General features: G+C 39.5%; 1 protein-coding gene across 3 annotated transcripts in view; it reads right to left on the minus strand.

The window, feature by feature from the left end:
- MCU (mitochondrial calcium uniporter) overlaps positions 1–15,254 on the minus strand; it is a 207,520-nt gene that overhangs the window by 22,926 nt on the left and 169,340 nt on the right. For 2 of the 3 annotated variants that reach the window (XM_025396361.1, XM_025396362.1), the window contains 2 exons: positions 2,703–2,873; positions 1,481–1,585 (listed from right to left, as the gene is read on the minus strand). In XM_025396361.1, the coding sequence (XP_025252146.1) occupies positions 1,481–1,585; positions 2,703–2,873 (276 nt within the window). Of the gene's footprint in view, positions 1–244; positions 341–1,480; positions 1,586–2,702; positions 2,874–15,254 lie in introns of all 3 variants that reach the window. The other variant, XM_025396363.1, reaches the window with a different exon arrangement.

Genomic DNA, 15,254 nt, shown 5'->3' on the forward strand with positions numbered 1-15,254 from the left:
GAATATCAAGGGCAAATAGAGAAACAGGACCAAAAAAGACACAACTCAAAACGCTATTTTAGAGGGCTACTTAGCATTGTACTGTGCAGAGCCACAGTAGAGACCAGGATGAAAAGAAATATTAGCAATACTGACTCTGTCTTTATTTAAAATTTTATTCATCATGCATTTTTTGCATTAACTCTGGTTTTTTAAAGTAGTACATTAAAATACCATTTATCTTGCTGGGTGCGGTAACTCATGCCTATAATCTCAGCACTTTGGGAGGCTGAGGCAGGTGGATAACTTGAGGTCAGGAGTTCAAGACCATTCTGGCCAACATGGCAATACCCCATCTCTACTAAAAACGAAAATTAGCCTGGCGGCTGGGCACAGTGGCTCATGCCTGTAATCACAGCACTTTGGGAGGCCAAGGCAGATAGATCACCTGAGGTCAGGAGTTCAAGAGCAGCCTGACAAATATGGTGAAACCCGTATCTAGCTTGAACCTGGGAAGTGGAGCTTGCAGTAAGCCAGTATCACGCCACTGCACTCCAGCCTGGGCGACAGAGCGAGACTCTTAAAAACAAAACAACAATTCTTTATCTTGATTACTGAGTTGTTTGGTGCCCTCTTAAAATTTGTGTCTGAGGCAAGCACCTTTCCTTTTCCCATAAAAGCATATACAGGCTGTGAACAGTGGTTCATGCCTATAATCCCAACACTCTGGGAGGCCAGAGAGGGAGGAGTGCTTGAGCCCAGAAGTTCAAGACCAGCCTAGGCAACATAGTGAGACCTTATCTCTACAAAAATAAAAAAAATTATCCAGGCATGGTGGCACATGCCTGTATGCCTGTAGTCCAAGCTACTCCAGCTGCTTGGGAGGATGAGGTAGGAGGATAATTTGAGGTCGAGGCTGCAGTGAGCTGTGATTATGCCACTGTACTCCATCCTGGGTGACAGAGTAAGACCTTGTCTCAAAACAAACAAAAAACAAAACAAACAAACAAAAAAAAACAACCAACCATGCATCATGTCAGAAGTTCCTAAGAACTATTATTATTGTACAATAATTGACTTTCAGACTGCTGATCTTGAGCCATAAAAAAAGCTCAATACTTATTACAACACTTAAGAGAACAGAGAAGCCTACAGCTTATTTTAAAAAGATATCCCCTGTAATGTTATTAAAGTAGTACGACTTTTGGCCTTTATGAAGGGAAGGAGCTTCAGTTATGTAGGACATTCATTTATGTGAAACAGAGTGACAATGTCAGATAATAAAGCATTCTGGCATCTAGGCAGAATCTAAGTGATTTTAGTAAAGGCAGAATCTAAGTGATTTTAGTCAATGTACTAGTCAAGTGCCAGGTACTCAATGAGCTCTTTCAGTGTTCTTTGAATATTGTCTGTTTCTCAAGGTTACCCAAGGAAAAAAAATAAAGTTCTTTCCAAAAGCCCTTCCCACATTTCTGTGACCTTACCAAGGTTACTATTTTACCTCTTTTTGGTGGTCGTACGTGATATGTTAAGTCATTAATGACCAGCTTAAAGTCATCAAGGAGGAGGAGGTCTATTCCTGTTGAAGCAGCAACACGAACACCATCTGTGAAAATTTCAAATGAAACTTGTCATAGGTCCATAATTATTCAAGAATGGTCAGGAAAATTCAATCTTCAAAATAGTTTTTAAAAATTACCTCCTCCTTTTCAAATTTCAGTTACCTTTTTACCTCATTTCCCAGTTCTATGCAAAGTTTAGGTTGCCTAAAGCTCTGTTTTTAGGACTCGAGTTTGTGAAGATTTAACAACAGCTTCTCCTGTGAACTATATGAGCAAGTGAAATAATTAACGGTCATAGTTCTGTAGGTGTACACTGGAAATCTAGGGTCACTGGGAGAGCTGTATGGACTTAACATTGTCCATAATGGAAGCTGGTTGAGTGAAAAAAAAAAAACAAAAAAACAGTATTTTCTGACATATGGTACTCTTCAGTATAGTCATTGATTAGTTGCCAATTATTCAGTAGAGACAGATGCTGGGGTTAACAAAGTATTATACATCCACCACGCTGGTCTACTAATTATATTGTCAGATGAGTAGAAATGTGGTAATTGTTAACTGGTGAATCCAGGTGAAGGGTAAATGGGCATTTATTGTACTAATCTTTCAAGTTTTCTGTAGATTTAAAAAATTTTAAAGTAAAAATGGGGGAAAAAACAATGGGAAAAAAACTTAAAAATGGGAAAAAAATTAAAAAACTTAAAAAATAAATAAATGAAATACATAAAATGGTAATTTTTAGTGCCTTATTTTATATTCTTTTCAAATCATATACTTCTTTATTTTGGCAAACTTTTCTTTCCAGACATGAGGGTTTAACTACTGGAAGTATTTATTCTACACCTAAAGTAATGATAAAAAGTCTCAATAATATAAAATGTGATTGACTGTTCATCCTTGCTCATGGCATTATATGTGAGATGCTTTTGAATGAGATTCCTGTGCATACACATTTGCTAAAATCGATCAATTATACTCTGAGTACTACTGGGAGAGAAATCACTTTCTCTCCTGGTAAGTGCTAAGCAAAAGAAAAAAGTTTTCTGAAGTTAACAGTATAGGGTTCTTTTGTAGCTATGTGTATGGTGTATGTATGTGTCTAGAAATTGCTGTGGGGTGAAATGAGGGGTAGATGGTAATTAATAATGATGGTGACTATACCTGGTGAATAGACAGCAACTCTGTCAATTCCCCGATCCTCTTCTTGCAGTTGTCGTAAAAATACACCAACAGAGTCAGAGATAGGCTTGAGTGTGAACTGACAGCGTTCACGCCGGGATGGTAGCCTCACAGATATCACAGGTAACCCATTTTGATAAACCACTGTAACATCTGAATGAAAAAGACCCAAAAACATATGATAATTGGATTTCAATGTAAGTTAAAGTCACATTATTACTATTCTTGCATGGGGGTCTATTATTAGCATGATTTAAAATGTTTTCAAAGAAGGTTTAAGAACATGCCCTTTAGCTTTAGTTGAAGGTTATTCTGGAAACCGGCTTATAAAAGATCAAATGGATCACACAGCTCATTTTACAGATATGAAAAAACAGGCAAGGAACTGTCTTCTGAGTGGGTCAAGGAGAGGCTTTCCCAAGGATATCAGGTGAAGCTCTTAATATTGGTGAATACAAGCCCTGGATCCATTTAGCAAGATTTTATTAAGCAGTCAGAGATTGCTGGGCCAGACTTCATAGCCTATAGGACGTGGCTCTTGGGATCCAGAGCTTTCAAGAAGTACCCTAATAAGTGAGACTCCTACTCCAAAACAGTCAATTCATGTATATATAGTACAAGTTGATAAGTGAGAAACAAAAGTGAAATCTTAAGCCCCTCAACTGACTGAATGGACCCCCTCTTGGCCAAAGGGACACCCAGGGTAAACCTTTAAAGCTAAGTTCTCAGCCATGACAGGATGGGAGGTCAGACACAACTCATTATATCCCCTCCTTGCTAGCCACCATTAGGCACTCCTTCCTAAGGGCTTAAGAGAAACTAGCCCTTTCAAAAGACTCCACCATTGATATCAACCAATTAACTGCCCAACACTGCCCCTCTTTTTTGCCTGACAAGAGGCCACCGACCGTGAAGTGGTTCTGGCCAGTCTACGGAGAATGCACAGTGAGGGTTTTCACATCCTCTGCTTCATCTTTTGACACCAGAGAGCTGAAAACTCCACCCTCAGATCATGCTGATGCAGCCATTTTTTGTACACGGGACCCATGAAGGGGCATGAAGCTCAGTTGTGCATACACATGTTTCTCTTTTCATAAATATGCATGACCTCTCCTATAGTGTACTGAGTATGTACATTTGGCCACCCTGCTCAGCATGAATTCCTGTTCTTTTTGCCTATTCCTCAAAGTGTCTGTTTTTGGCTTCTGAATAGAGGCTACACTTCCCAGCCTGTCAGAATGGCCACCCTGCAGGCTGCAACCTTTATGAGAAATATACGTCTCCTTTCCAAATTCATGAACCTCGTCATTCTTCAGTTAACATTCTATCAAAAACAATTCATGTTCTCTTGAATGTCTTCATGAGCTTGGCTAGACAGAACCAAAACTCTGTTGTTTAAGATTTTATAACAAAATGTTATGAAGGGAAAGTTTATTATGAGTTATAAAATTGAAGGGATCTTCTACAAAAGTATAGCATAGCATGCCTATTTCCTTATTTTTTCCCTCAGTATTCTTGATTTATAGGGCCCTAGTAAAACAAACATCAGAATAACCCTCTTTCGCAATAATTTTCAAATACATTTTTTTAAATGCATTTTTAAAATCAAAATGTTTTACATAAGCAACTAAGCATTTAAAGATGATATTAGCACTGAGGAAAGAAAACAGGCTTTGGAGTCAAACCTGGGACTGAATCTTGGCTCTGTAATTTTGGGCATATTATGTAACTTCTCTGAGTCTCACTTTTTTCATATATAAAATGGGCTTTGGCCAGGCGTGGTGGCTCACGCCTATAATCCCAGCACTTTGGGAGGCTGAGGTGGACAGATCATGAGGTCAAGAGATTGAGACCATCTTGGCCAACATGGTGAAACCCTGTCTCTACTAAAAACAAAAAAATTAGCTGAGCGTGGTGGTGCACATCTGTAGTCCCAGCTACCAGGGAGGCTGAGGCAGGAGAATCACTTCAACCTGGGAGGAGGACGTTGCAGTGAGTCGAGATCGTGGCACTGCACTCTAGCCTGGGTGACAGAGCGAGACTCCGTCTCAAAAAAAAAAAAAAAGGTTTAATCCCTAACTCATAGAGCTGTTGTGAGAAATGAGTGAAATACATAAATAATTTAAAACACTTAGCACACTACATGATACATAAATGATAATGTTTCCTTACTAGCTCCTTTGAAGAATCAAAGGTTGGCTAGATGTGGCAGCACGTGTCTGTAGTCCCAGCTACTCGGGAGGCTGAGGCAGGAGGACTGCTTGAGCCCAGGAGTTTGAGTCTACAGTGAGCTATGATTGTGCCAGTGCACTCCAGCCTGAGCAACCGAGTGGGACCCCATGTCTAAAACTTTTTTTTTTTGAGACAGGGTCTTGCTCTATCACCTAGGCTGGAGTGCAGTGGCATGATCACAGCTCACTGCAGACTCGAGCTCCCAAGCTCAAGCGATTCTCCTGCCTCAGCCTCCCAAGTTAGTGGGACTACAGGCACGCACCACCATGCCATGCTATATATATATATTTTTTTTGAGAGACAGGGTTTCACCATGTTGCCCAGGCTGGTCTTGAACTCCTGAGCTTGAGCAGCGACCCGCCTTGGCCACCCAAAGTGCTGGGACTAAAGGCGTGAGCCACTATGCCTGGCTTCTAAAAACAATTTTTAAAAATAAAATGAGTCAAAAATTACATTCTATTATGCTTCTAAGGATTTATATCCCTACTAATCAAAGAGTTTATAGGAAATGTGTGAGATTAATGTTTTGGAAATCCAAAATGCATCAAGTTTTCCACAGTTGTAGTTGTAGACATCTACATCTTATTTCCTTGTCTATTCTAGTAATTCATAAGGCCTACATTATACACAAAATCTTCACACTAAAATCTTTCATGATTTGAATTTTCAAGAAACAACCCTAATTGAGACATAGCTTATAAATAACAAAATACATTATTTAAAATGGAAATCTGATGAGTTTTGACATAAGAATCAAAATAAAGAACATTTTTGATTCCCCCAAATTCTCTGATCCCCATCCCAGTTAATCCCTGGGTAACCATTGATCTGATTTTTGTCACCACAGATTAGAGTTTTATAGAGTTATATATAAATAAAATCACACTATGGACCCTTTTGTATTTGGCTTCTTTCTCTTGGCATGATTATGAGATTCACCTATGTTGTTGTTAGTAGTTCATCAATTAACTAGTTCATTAGTAGTCATTCATTTGTATTCCTGAGAAGAGTGTCATTGCATAGACAAACCACAACTTGTTTATCCTGTTGATGAACATCTGGGTTGTTTCCAGGTTTTGGCTACTATGAATAAAGCTTTTATGATTATTTGCATACAAGCCTTTGTGTGACATGTTTTCATAGTGTATCTTTCCCTATCCTTTTACCTTATCCATGTTTTATTTAAAGTGAGTTTCCTGCAGAAAGCTTATAGTTGGGTCTTGCTATTTTATCCAATCTAACAATCTCTGTCTTTTAATTAAAGTGTATATATTATTTGTATTTAATGTAATTATAAGTATGGCTGAGTATATGTCTACCATCTTACTACTTATTTTCTATTTGACCCTACTGTTCTTTCTTCTACTTTTCCTCTATTCTTGCCATTTTTTAGATTTACTATCTTTTAATCTCTTTAAAAAGGATTTTTTCATTTAATCACTATTTATTATAATTTAATCTCTATTTTTTTTCTCACTTTTATTTTTCAGAGACAGGGTCTTAATCTGTCTCCCAGCCTGGAGTGCAGTGGTGTGATCACAACTCACTGCAGCCTTGATCTCCTGGGCTTAAGTGATCCTCCTCCCTCAGCTTCCTGAGTGGCTAGGACTAAAGGCACATGTAGCTATGCCTGGATAATTTTTTGGGCGGGGGGCAGGGTAGAGACAGGGTCTCGTTATGTTGCCCAGGCTGACCCTGAAGTCCTGGACTCGAGCAATTCTCACATCTCAGCATCTCAAAGTGCTAGGATTACAGGATTGAGCCACAATGCCCAAGCTAATCTCGGCTGTTGACTTATTAAATACAATTTTATTTATTTATTTATTTATTTATTTTGAGATAGGGTCTTGCTGTGTTGCCCAGGCTGGAGTGCAGTGGTGTGATCTCGGCTCACTGCAACCTCCACCTCCTGGGTTCAAGCCATTCTCCTGCCTCTACCTCCCGGGTAGCTGGGACTACAGGTACCCATCACCACACCCAGCTAATTTTTCTTTAGTAGAGACAGGGTTTCACTATGTTGGCCAGGCTGGTCTCAAATGATCTGCCCGCCTTGGCCTCCCAAAGTGCTGGGATTACAGGTGTGAGCCACCAGGCCTGGCCCTTATTTTATTTTTTTTAAGCATTACTCTAGAGCAGGTATTGCTAAACTTTGTTCTGTAAAGGCTGAGGTATTAAATATTTTAGACTCTGTGGGTCATAAGATCTCTGTTACAACTATAAACTCTGTTACAACTATAAACTCTGTTACTGTGGTGCAAAAGCAGCCACAGGCAATATATAAATAAATAGGCATGGCTGTGTTCCAACAAACTTTATTTATAATAAGCAATGGGCTGGCTTTGGCCTGTAGGTCAGGGGGTCGCCAACCCCCAGGACACAGACTGGTACCATGGAAAAACTGTCTTGCACGAAACTGGTCCCTGCTGCCAAAAACGTTGAGGAGCACTGCTGAAGGTCCTAGTTTGCTGAATTCTGTTCTGTGTTATACATCTTTACCATATCACAATCAGTCTTCAAATAATATAGTATCACTTTAGGTATAGTTTTAGAGAACCTTACAACAATATACTTCCATTCCCCCTGCTTACATTCTTCATGGTATTGTTCTCACACATTTTTCTACATATATTATAAACCACACATTATTTTTGTGTGGTTTACCTTCTGATTATCTTTTAAACAGATTTTGTTTTGTATAGTATATATTAAGAGTTTGTGTATATTCTTATCTTTGTTCCTCTATGTCTTTTTTCCTCTGTCTGCCTTTTAAAAACTTTTACTTTTTAATAAAGACATGGTCTCATTCTGTTGCCCAGGCTGGAGTTCAGTGGTACCATCATGGCTCACTCAGTCTCAACTACTGGGCTCACTGGATACTCCCGCCTCAGCCTCCAAAGTAGCTGGGACTACAGGCATGTGCCACCATGCCCAGCTAATTTTTATTTTTATTTTCTTTTTGAGACAGAGTCTCGCTCTGTCACCCAGGCTGGAGTACAGTGGTGTGATCTTGGCTCACTGTACCTTCACCTCCCAAGTTCAAGCGATTCTCCTGCCTCAGCCTCCCCAATAGTTGGGATTACAGGCACGCACCACCACACCCAGCAAATTTTTGTATTTTTAGTAGAGACAGGGTTTCACTGTGTTGGCCAGGCTGGTCTCGAACTCCTGACCTCAGGGGATCCACCCGCCTCAGCCTCCCAAAGCGCTGGGCCAGCTAGTTTTTTTAATTTTAATTTTTAATTTTTATTTTTGTAGAGACAGGGTCTCACTATGTTGCCCAGGCTGGCCTCAAGCAATCCTCCTGCCTCGGCTTCCCAAACTGCTGGGCTCACAGGTATAAGCCACCATGCCCAGCTCTCTGCCTGCTTTTTAACATTTTCCTTTTATTATTGGTTTTCAACAATTTGACTGTGATGTGCTTTGCTTTTCTCTGTGAATGGTTGGGAGTTGTTAGATTTTTTAGATCTGGCTTTCCTCAAATTTGGAAAACTTTTGACCTTTATTCAACTATTATTTTTTTCTGTCTCCTACCCTTCTGGGATTCCAATTACACTTATGTTAGGCCATGTGATACTGTCTCACAGGTCACTGAGGTTTTCTTCATACATTTCAGGGGCTTCTTTTTTTCCCCCTCTCAGTTTCATTTTGGATAGTTTTAATCGCAATATACTTCAACATCGTGGATTTTTTTCTTCTGTGGTGTCTAATTTTCTGGTAATTCCATCTATATGGTGTTTTCATTTCAGACATATTTTTCACCTCTAGAAGTTCCATTTCTTTTTATATCTTCCATTTCTTTTCACATTATACTTATGCTTTTCCTTTTCTCTATGAGCATAAGGATCATATTTATAATAGCTATTTTAACTTCTTGGCTGTTTATTCCATTATCTCTGACATTTCCAGGTCTGTTCATTGACTGTATTTTTGGAAGGTTTATTTTTTGCTTCTTCATATGCCTAGTAATTTTTGATTGGTGGTTAGACATTTTTAATTTTACATTGTTGAGTACTGGGTCTTGTATAGTTAAATTACTCGCATGTTAGTTTGGCACTTTCAAGACTTCAAAAACTTCTTTTAGGAGAGATCTAGAGAATCCTTTATTCTAGGATCAATTTGTCCCTACTTCTAAGATATGGTTCTTATGAGAATGTCTACCAAATGTTCAAGTGTTCAAATGTATCTCTCTACTGTGGCTAGAGGGAAGCAAAATTATTCATTTTATGTTACTGGCAATAGCTATTTTCTAGGAAGTTTTAGCCTGGTCTTGTGGTTTAGAATGCAGCCAAAGTCTCACAGGATGCCTTTGCAGATTTCCAAGACTCCTCTTTTTCTTCATAGCTCCTTCCTCTGTAAATCTCTGTCTCATAAATTCTAGCTGCCTTGAGATTTACAAATTCTGATCTCTGTTTCTTCATCTTAACTAGATGGCCAACCTCTGTTTCCCTTCTCTGTGATGCAGTTTAGAGGCTGCCTCAGGCTGTAAACTCAACCAATGCAGGGTTTAACTCATTTGTTCCTCTTATCTCAGGCATCACAGTCCTATGTGCCTATTGTCCAGTGTCTGAAAAGAGTTGTTTCAGATATTTTGTCTGGTGTTCTACTTGTTTATAGCAGGATAGTAATTCCCACAGCAGTTAATACTTCATGGATGTATGATTTGAATTTTTACATAAAAACTAAAAGGCAAAATCAGAAATCCCTATTGCCTTTTTCTGTCCAAAGGAATAGTCTGTTTCCTAAGGAAGAAGAGGTCAAAATAGTAATTTGAATTGAATATATAGCATGTACTATCTAAAGTTTGCAATACCTAAAGATATTTTAAAAATGTGTCATATTCCTTCTTGTTCTAAAAGAATCCTTAGCAATTAATCTACTGTTTCCTGAAGTCAGAACCACTAACATGAGAATATTTCTATCTTTTCTATAGCAGTAATGATGATGAAGTCATTAAGATTAGTGATTAAATTATCCAATTATCCCCTTTCTATATATGTGAAAAAGAGTAACCACGGATCAAGAAGTAGAGAGAGTTGAATTTAAAAAAGAGATAGAATCTGTGAGTCTGAAATATATCTGGAGAATCTTGAAAGTGTCTTTGCAAAAATTATAAAAGTGAGAAAATTATGACAGTGAAAGAGACCTAATCTAACCAACCCCATACTTCCTTTAACCTCCAAACTGCCTTTGGTCATTCCTGGGCTTGGGCCTAGCTAGCTTTGGGAGAAAGTTAGTTTTTAGTTTAAATAATAGGCCTTCCCCCAAAATAAACTGCCTTCACAAAACTAACGAAAGAGCACCAGGTTAGGAAGATGGGAGGTGGCTGAATTCTGCTAAAATGTAAGTGTAAGGGATTACCAGCTATTATTCTAGAGGTCACAGATTTGCAACTTCCCCACACCCACTCTTGCAGATAACATCACTGTTGTAGAACCTAAGACTGGCCTTTTGAGATGTCCTTTCAGGCTCCTGTGGCCCCCACCCAGAAGAGGACTCAGCACATGAGGATCATTTTCCACACCCCTATGACTGCATCCACAACCAATCAGCGGCACTCATTCCCTTAGCCCCCTGCCCACCAAACTATCCTTGAAAAACCCTGGCCTCCAATTTGGGGAGACTAATTTGAGTAATAAAACTCCAGTCTCCTATTCAGCCAGCTCTGTGTGCATTAAACTCTTTCTCTGTTGCAATTCTCCTGTCTTGACAAATTGGCTCTATCCAGGTACTGGGCACAGAGAAGCTGTTGGGCAGTTACAAATGCACTAAAACATCAGTTTCACAGGTGAATGCTTAGGGGTTACTGTTTTAAAATAACTGAGTCAAAGTCAACGGAGAATATGAAGGTCTTTCATACCCAGTTTAACTTCTTCCTTTAAAGAGCATGATGCTTTTTTCAAGGGAATGAAATAAGAAAGCTTTTGAGAAACTCTACAATGAATAGCGCATTTCAGAGCTGACAAGCCTTTATTATACTGCTTTTGAAATCCCAAGGCCTGCTCTTCTCTCCTACACTGTGGATTGTAATGTCAACATTAGATTTCTTAGTTTGCAATTCAGGAATAACAACTGCCAAGGTTCCTCAAGTTTCACAATATAAACAATAAACAGCTGGTTGTAGTGAAGTCAGAATGGGTATTCACAAGCTAATGACAGTTGTCAGTTACTATCATCTAGAGACAAAATATTCTTTTAAAGTATACATTGCATCAAGTGGCTGTTTGGTTGGATTTTTTTTCTTTTGATTTCCAAGTGAATAAAATAAGAAATAACATAAGTATGTTCCAGAGCAGTGTGTTTCAAAAAAAGCCTAGAAATTATGGAGCGTTCAACATGAATACTTAGAGTTAGAACACGATAACACGATAACAGATTTAGGCATAAAAACAGAAAGCTGTGGAATTGTGCAGACTAAGAAGAGTAGTGCAGGAACTACAAACAATTGCATTTGAAGCAGGAATACATTTTTTAAAAATGCCTTTGAGGCATCAGGAGTTGAAAAACAGTCATAAAATACAAATGCTTATTATTTTGCAAAATATTTTTTAAATGCTTGTAAAAATATATAGTATGAAGTTTGGTTAGTGTTCAAAATAATGAGTAAAATCTCCACTAAAATATATCACCTGTATATATTTTGAGGGCTTATTATGAAAGGGAACTGGTACAGTAAGGAAGCCCATGTTGGGCTTTTTCTGCAAAGCTGCTTGGAGTAGAACTATGTATGATGGATGATTTCAGGGGCTTATGATCTTAACGTTATCGATTTCCTCCCCATTTTCTGTAATATTCTGCATCATAAATGTGAGATATAATCACAGAATTTCAGTGTTGGAAGGCCAGAGAGATCATACAAACTAACAACCTTCTTTTGCAGCCAAGAATAATAGAGTCTAGTAATGTTAGATAATATTCCTGGGCTGGGCACAGTGGCTCATGCCTGTAATCCTAGCACTTTGGGAGGCCAAGGTGAGTGGATCACCTGAGGTCAGGAGTTCGAGACCTGTCTGGCCAACATAGTGAAACTCCATCTCTACCAAAAATACAAAAAATTAGCTGGGTGTAGTGGCAGACACCTGTAATCCTAGCTACTCAGGCACCTGAGGCAGGAGAATCACTTGAACTCAGGAGGGAGAGGTTGCAGTGAGCTGAGATTGTGCCACTGTACTCCAGCCTGGGCAACAAGAGCGAAATTCTGTCTTAAAAAAAAAAAAAGAAAAAGAAAAAAAGAAAAAGAAAAAGATAATATTCCTGAAAAGATAATATTCCTAAGATCACATAGTTCAATTCAATAGCAATAGTTCATTTGACTAAGAAATCCTCTTCTAGGTCACACATGACATTAGTTTGCTAAATTCAGTAGATATTTTAGTTCTTAACTTGCTTGTTTTAGCAGCATCTAATGTTAACGACTCCCTCACTTTGTAAAAAAGTTTCCCCATTGGCCTCTATGAGGCTTCTAGCTTTTCTTTCTGTCTCGACCTTCTAATTTCCCCTCATAAGTTATTCTTCCTCTACTCATCCCTTAAAAGTTTCTAAGTGCTTTGTCCTCGGCCTCTGTGCTTCTCAGTTCACACACTCTCTAGGGAATCTCGTGTCTTCCCAAAGTCTCATGTAAATGCTGATGATATGCCAAGCCTATATTCAATTGTCTGCTAGAAATTGGGTCTCCCACAGCCATAACTCAAACTCAAAAGTCTTAAAAGTGAATCCATCTTCCCTAACCACCCATAATCTCAACCAATAACACCACCATTATTTTATTTTTGACCAAGCCAGAAAATTACCTGCTATCCTTGACTACTCGTAGAGCCAGAATCTGAATCTGACATTCCTCAGATCTAATTACTCATCATGTCCTTTCATTTCTTTTTTTTTTTTTTTTTTTTTGGAGACAGAGTCTTGCACCGTCACCCAGGCTGGAGTGCAGTGGCGCAATCTCGGCTCACAGCAACCTCCACCTCCCAGGCTCAAGCGATTCTCCTGCCTCAGCCTCCCGAGTAGCTGGGATTACAGGTGCCTGCCACCACGCCCGGCTAATTTTTTGTATTTTTAGTAAAGACGTGGTTTCACTATGTTGGCCAGGCTGGTCTCGAACACCTGACCTCGTGATCCACCTGACTCAGCCTCCCAAAGTGCTGGGATTACAGGTGTGAGCCACCACACCCGGCCCTTTCATTCTATTTTTAAAACATCTCTAAGCCCTCTGATACTCTCTACACTACCACCATTTTAGTCCAGGCCACCACTGTCTTTTTATTCTATCAGCTGCACTGTAATTGGAGTCCTTCATTCCAGCCTTGCTCCAGTTCAATTTTCCACATTGAAGCAGGGTGATCTTTTTCCAAATGAAGCCACTATCCTGAAGTTGGTAGTTGGTGTTTACCAACTTGGTATAAATTTCCATCCATTTATACACACACATGCACACACACACACGCACAAATATATATCTCAATACACGATATTTAGTACTGTGATAGCCAGCCTTCAAGAAGACTCTCTATAATCCTTGCCTGTAAGTATTTGTTATGGTTTGAATGTCTCCTCTGAAACTCACCTTGAAATTTAATTGCCATTGTAATAGTGTTGAGAGGCAGGACCTTTAAGAGGTGATTAGGTCATGAAGGCTCTGCCCCTGTAACTGGATTTTTGCCATTATCATAGGAGTGGGTTAGTTACTGGGGGAGTGGGTTCCTGATTAAAAAAAAAAAGGTGAGTTCAACTTAGTTTCCCCTCTCTGTCTCCTGTGCACACTTCCCCACAATGTGATGCCTTCTGCGATGTTACAATGCAACAAGAAGACCCTTGCTAGATGGACTCCTCGATCTTGGACTTCCCAGAACTGTAAGCCAAATCAATCTTTTCTTCATAAATTACTCAGTTTGCAATTGATATAGCAGCAAAGAAATGGACTAAGATAGTATAGATGCCTCTTGACTTATGATATCACCTCTGCATAAACCCACTGTAAGTCAAAAAATGCATTTAATACTCCAACAAATCCATCATAAAGTCAAAAAACCGTAAGTTGAACCATCAGAAGTCAGGGATTGTCTACATTCATGCCCTGAGTAGTGTCATCCACATCAAATCAGGGCTGGTCTGCAGAACCAATATGATACAGCTGAAGTGATGACTGTAACTTCTAAGACTATGTCATAATAGACTTTACAGCTTCTGCTTTGGTCTCTTGTACACTTGCTCTAGGGGAAGCCAGTCATCATATCATGAGGACAATCCTGCAGCCCTATGGAGAAGCCCATATGGAGAAGTGGTACATTCTTGACCAAATGTAAACTTGTCAACATGATCAGAAATCAATATACAGGCCAGGCACGGTGGCTCACGCCTGTAATCCCAGCACTTTGGGAGGCCAAGTCGGGCGAATCACTTGAGGTCAGGAGTTCTACATCACCCTGGCCAACATGGCGAAACTCTGTCTCTAGTGAAAAAGTACAAAAAATTAGCCTAGCATGGTGGCATGCGCCTGAAATCGCAGTTACTTGGGAGTCCGAGGCAGGAGATTCGCTTGAACCCGGGAGGCGGAGGTTGCAGTGAACCGAGTTTGCACCACTGCGCTCCAGCCTGGGCGACAGGGCAAGATTTCGTCTCAATAAAAATGGAAACAGATACACTGACATCTAAAGTTCAACTGTCTCCCTGGCCACCCTGGGAGGAAGTTCCCCTGGATCTAAGATCTCCTACTTTTAGGTAGAAGATTTTTGGAGGCTTTATTCCTCTCCATTTGGATTATTCCTTTCCACTCCTTCCCTTCCTTCATTGCTTCCTGGTTTCTTCCCAGTCCCTATCCTGGTTCCCTCCATCTGGACCCTAAAGGGAACAATTTTGTCAGCTCTGGCTTTGAGGGGTGGGGGGAGCCTTCCCAGTCCAGTCAAACATTTTCATTTTCAAAAATGAAGAAAAAAAAATTTTTAAGTTTAATTTATAAATTAGGCACAATAAGAGATTAACAGAAAGAACTAAGAAAAAATTAGAACAATTAAAACAATATGCCAGCATCACTACTCTTGTACATGGTGGGTTAGTATTAAGTAAAATAAGGGTTACTTGACCACAAGTGCTGCAGTACAACAACAGTCAATCCGATAACTGAAACAGCTACTAAGTGACTAATGGGCGAGTAGCATATAAAGCATGGATATGCTGAGCAAAGGGATGATTCACATCCCAGGTGGGATCGAGCAGGATAGCACAAAATTTCATCACACTACTCAGAACAGCATTCAATTTAAAACTTATTAATTGGGCTGGGCACAGTGGCTCACACCTGTAATCCCA

Source organism: Theropithecus gelada, chromosome 9, assembly GCF_003255815.1.
Source record: "Theropithecus gelada isolate Dixy chromosome 9, Tgel_1.0, whole genome shotgun sequence".
Classification (NCBI taxonomy): Eukaryota; Metazoa; Chordata; class Mammalia; order Primates; family Cercopithecidae; genus Theropithecus; species Theropithecus gelada.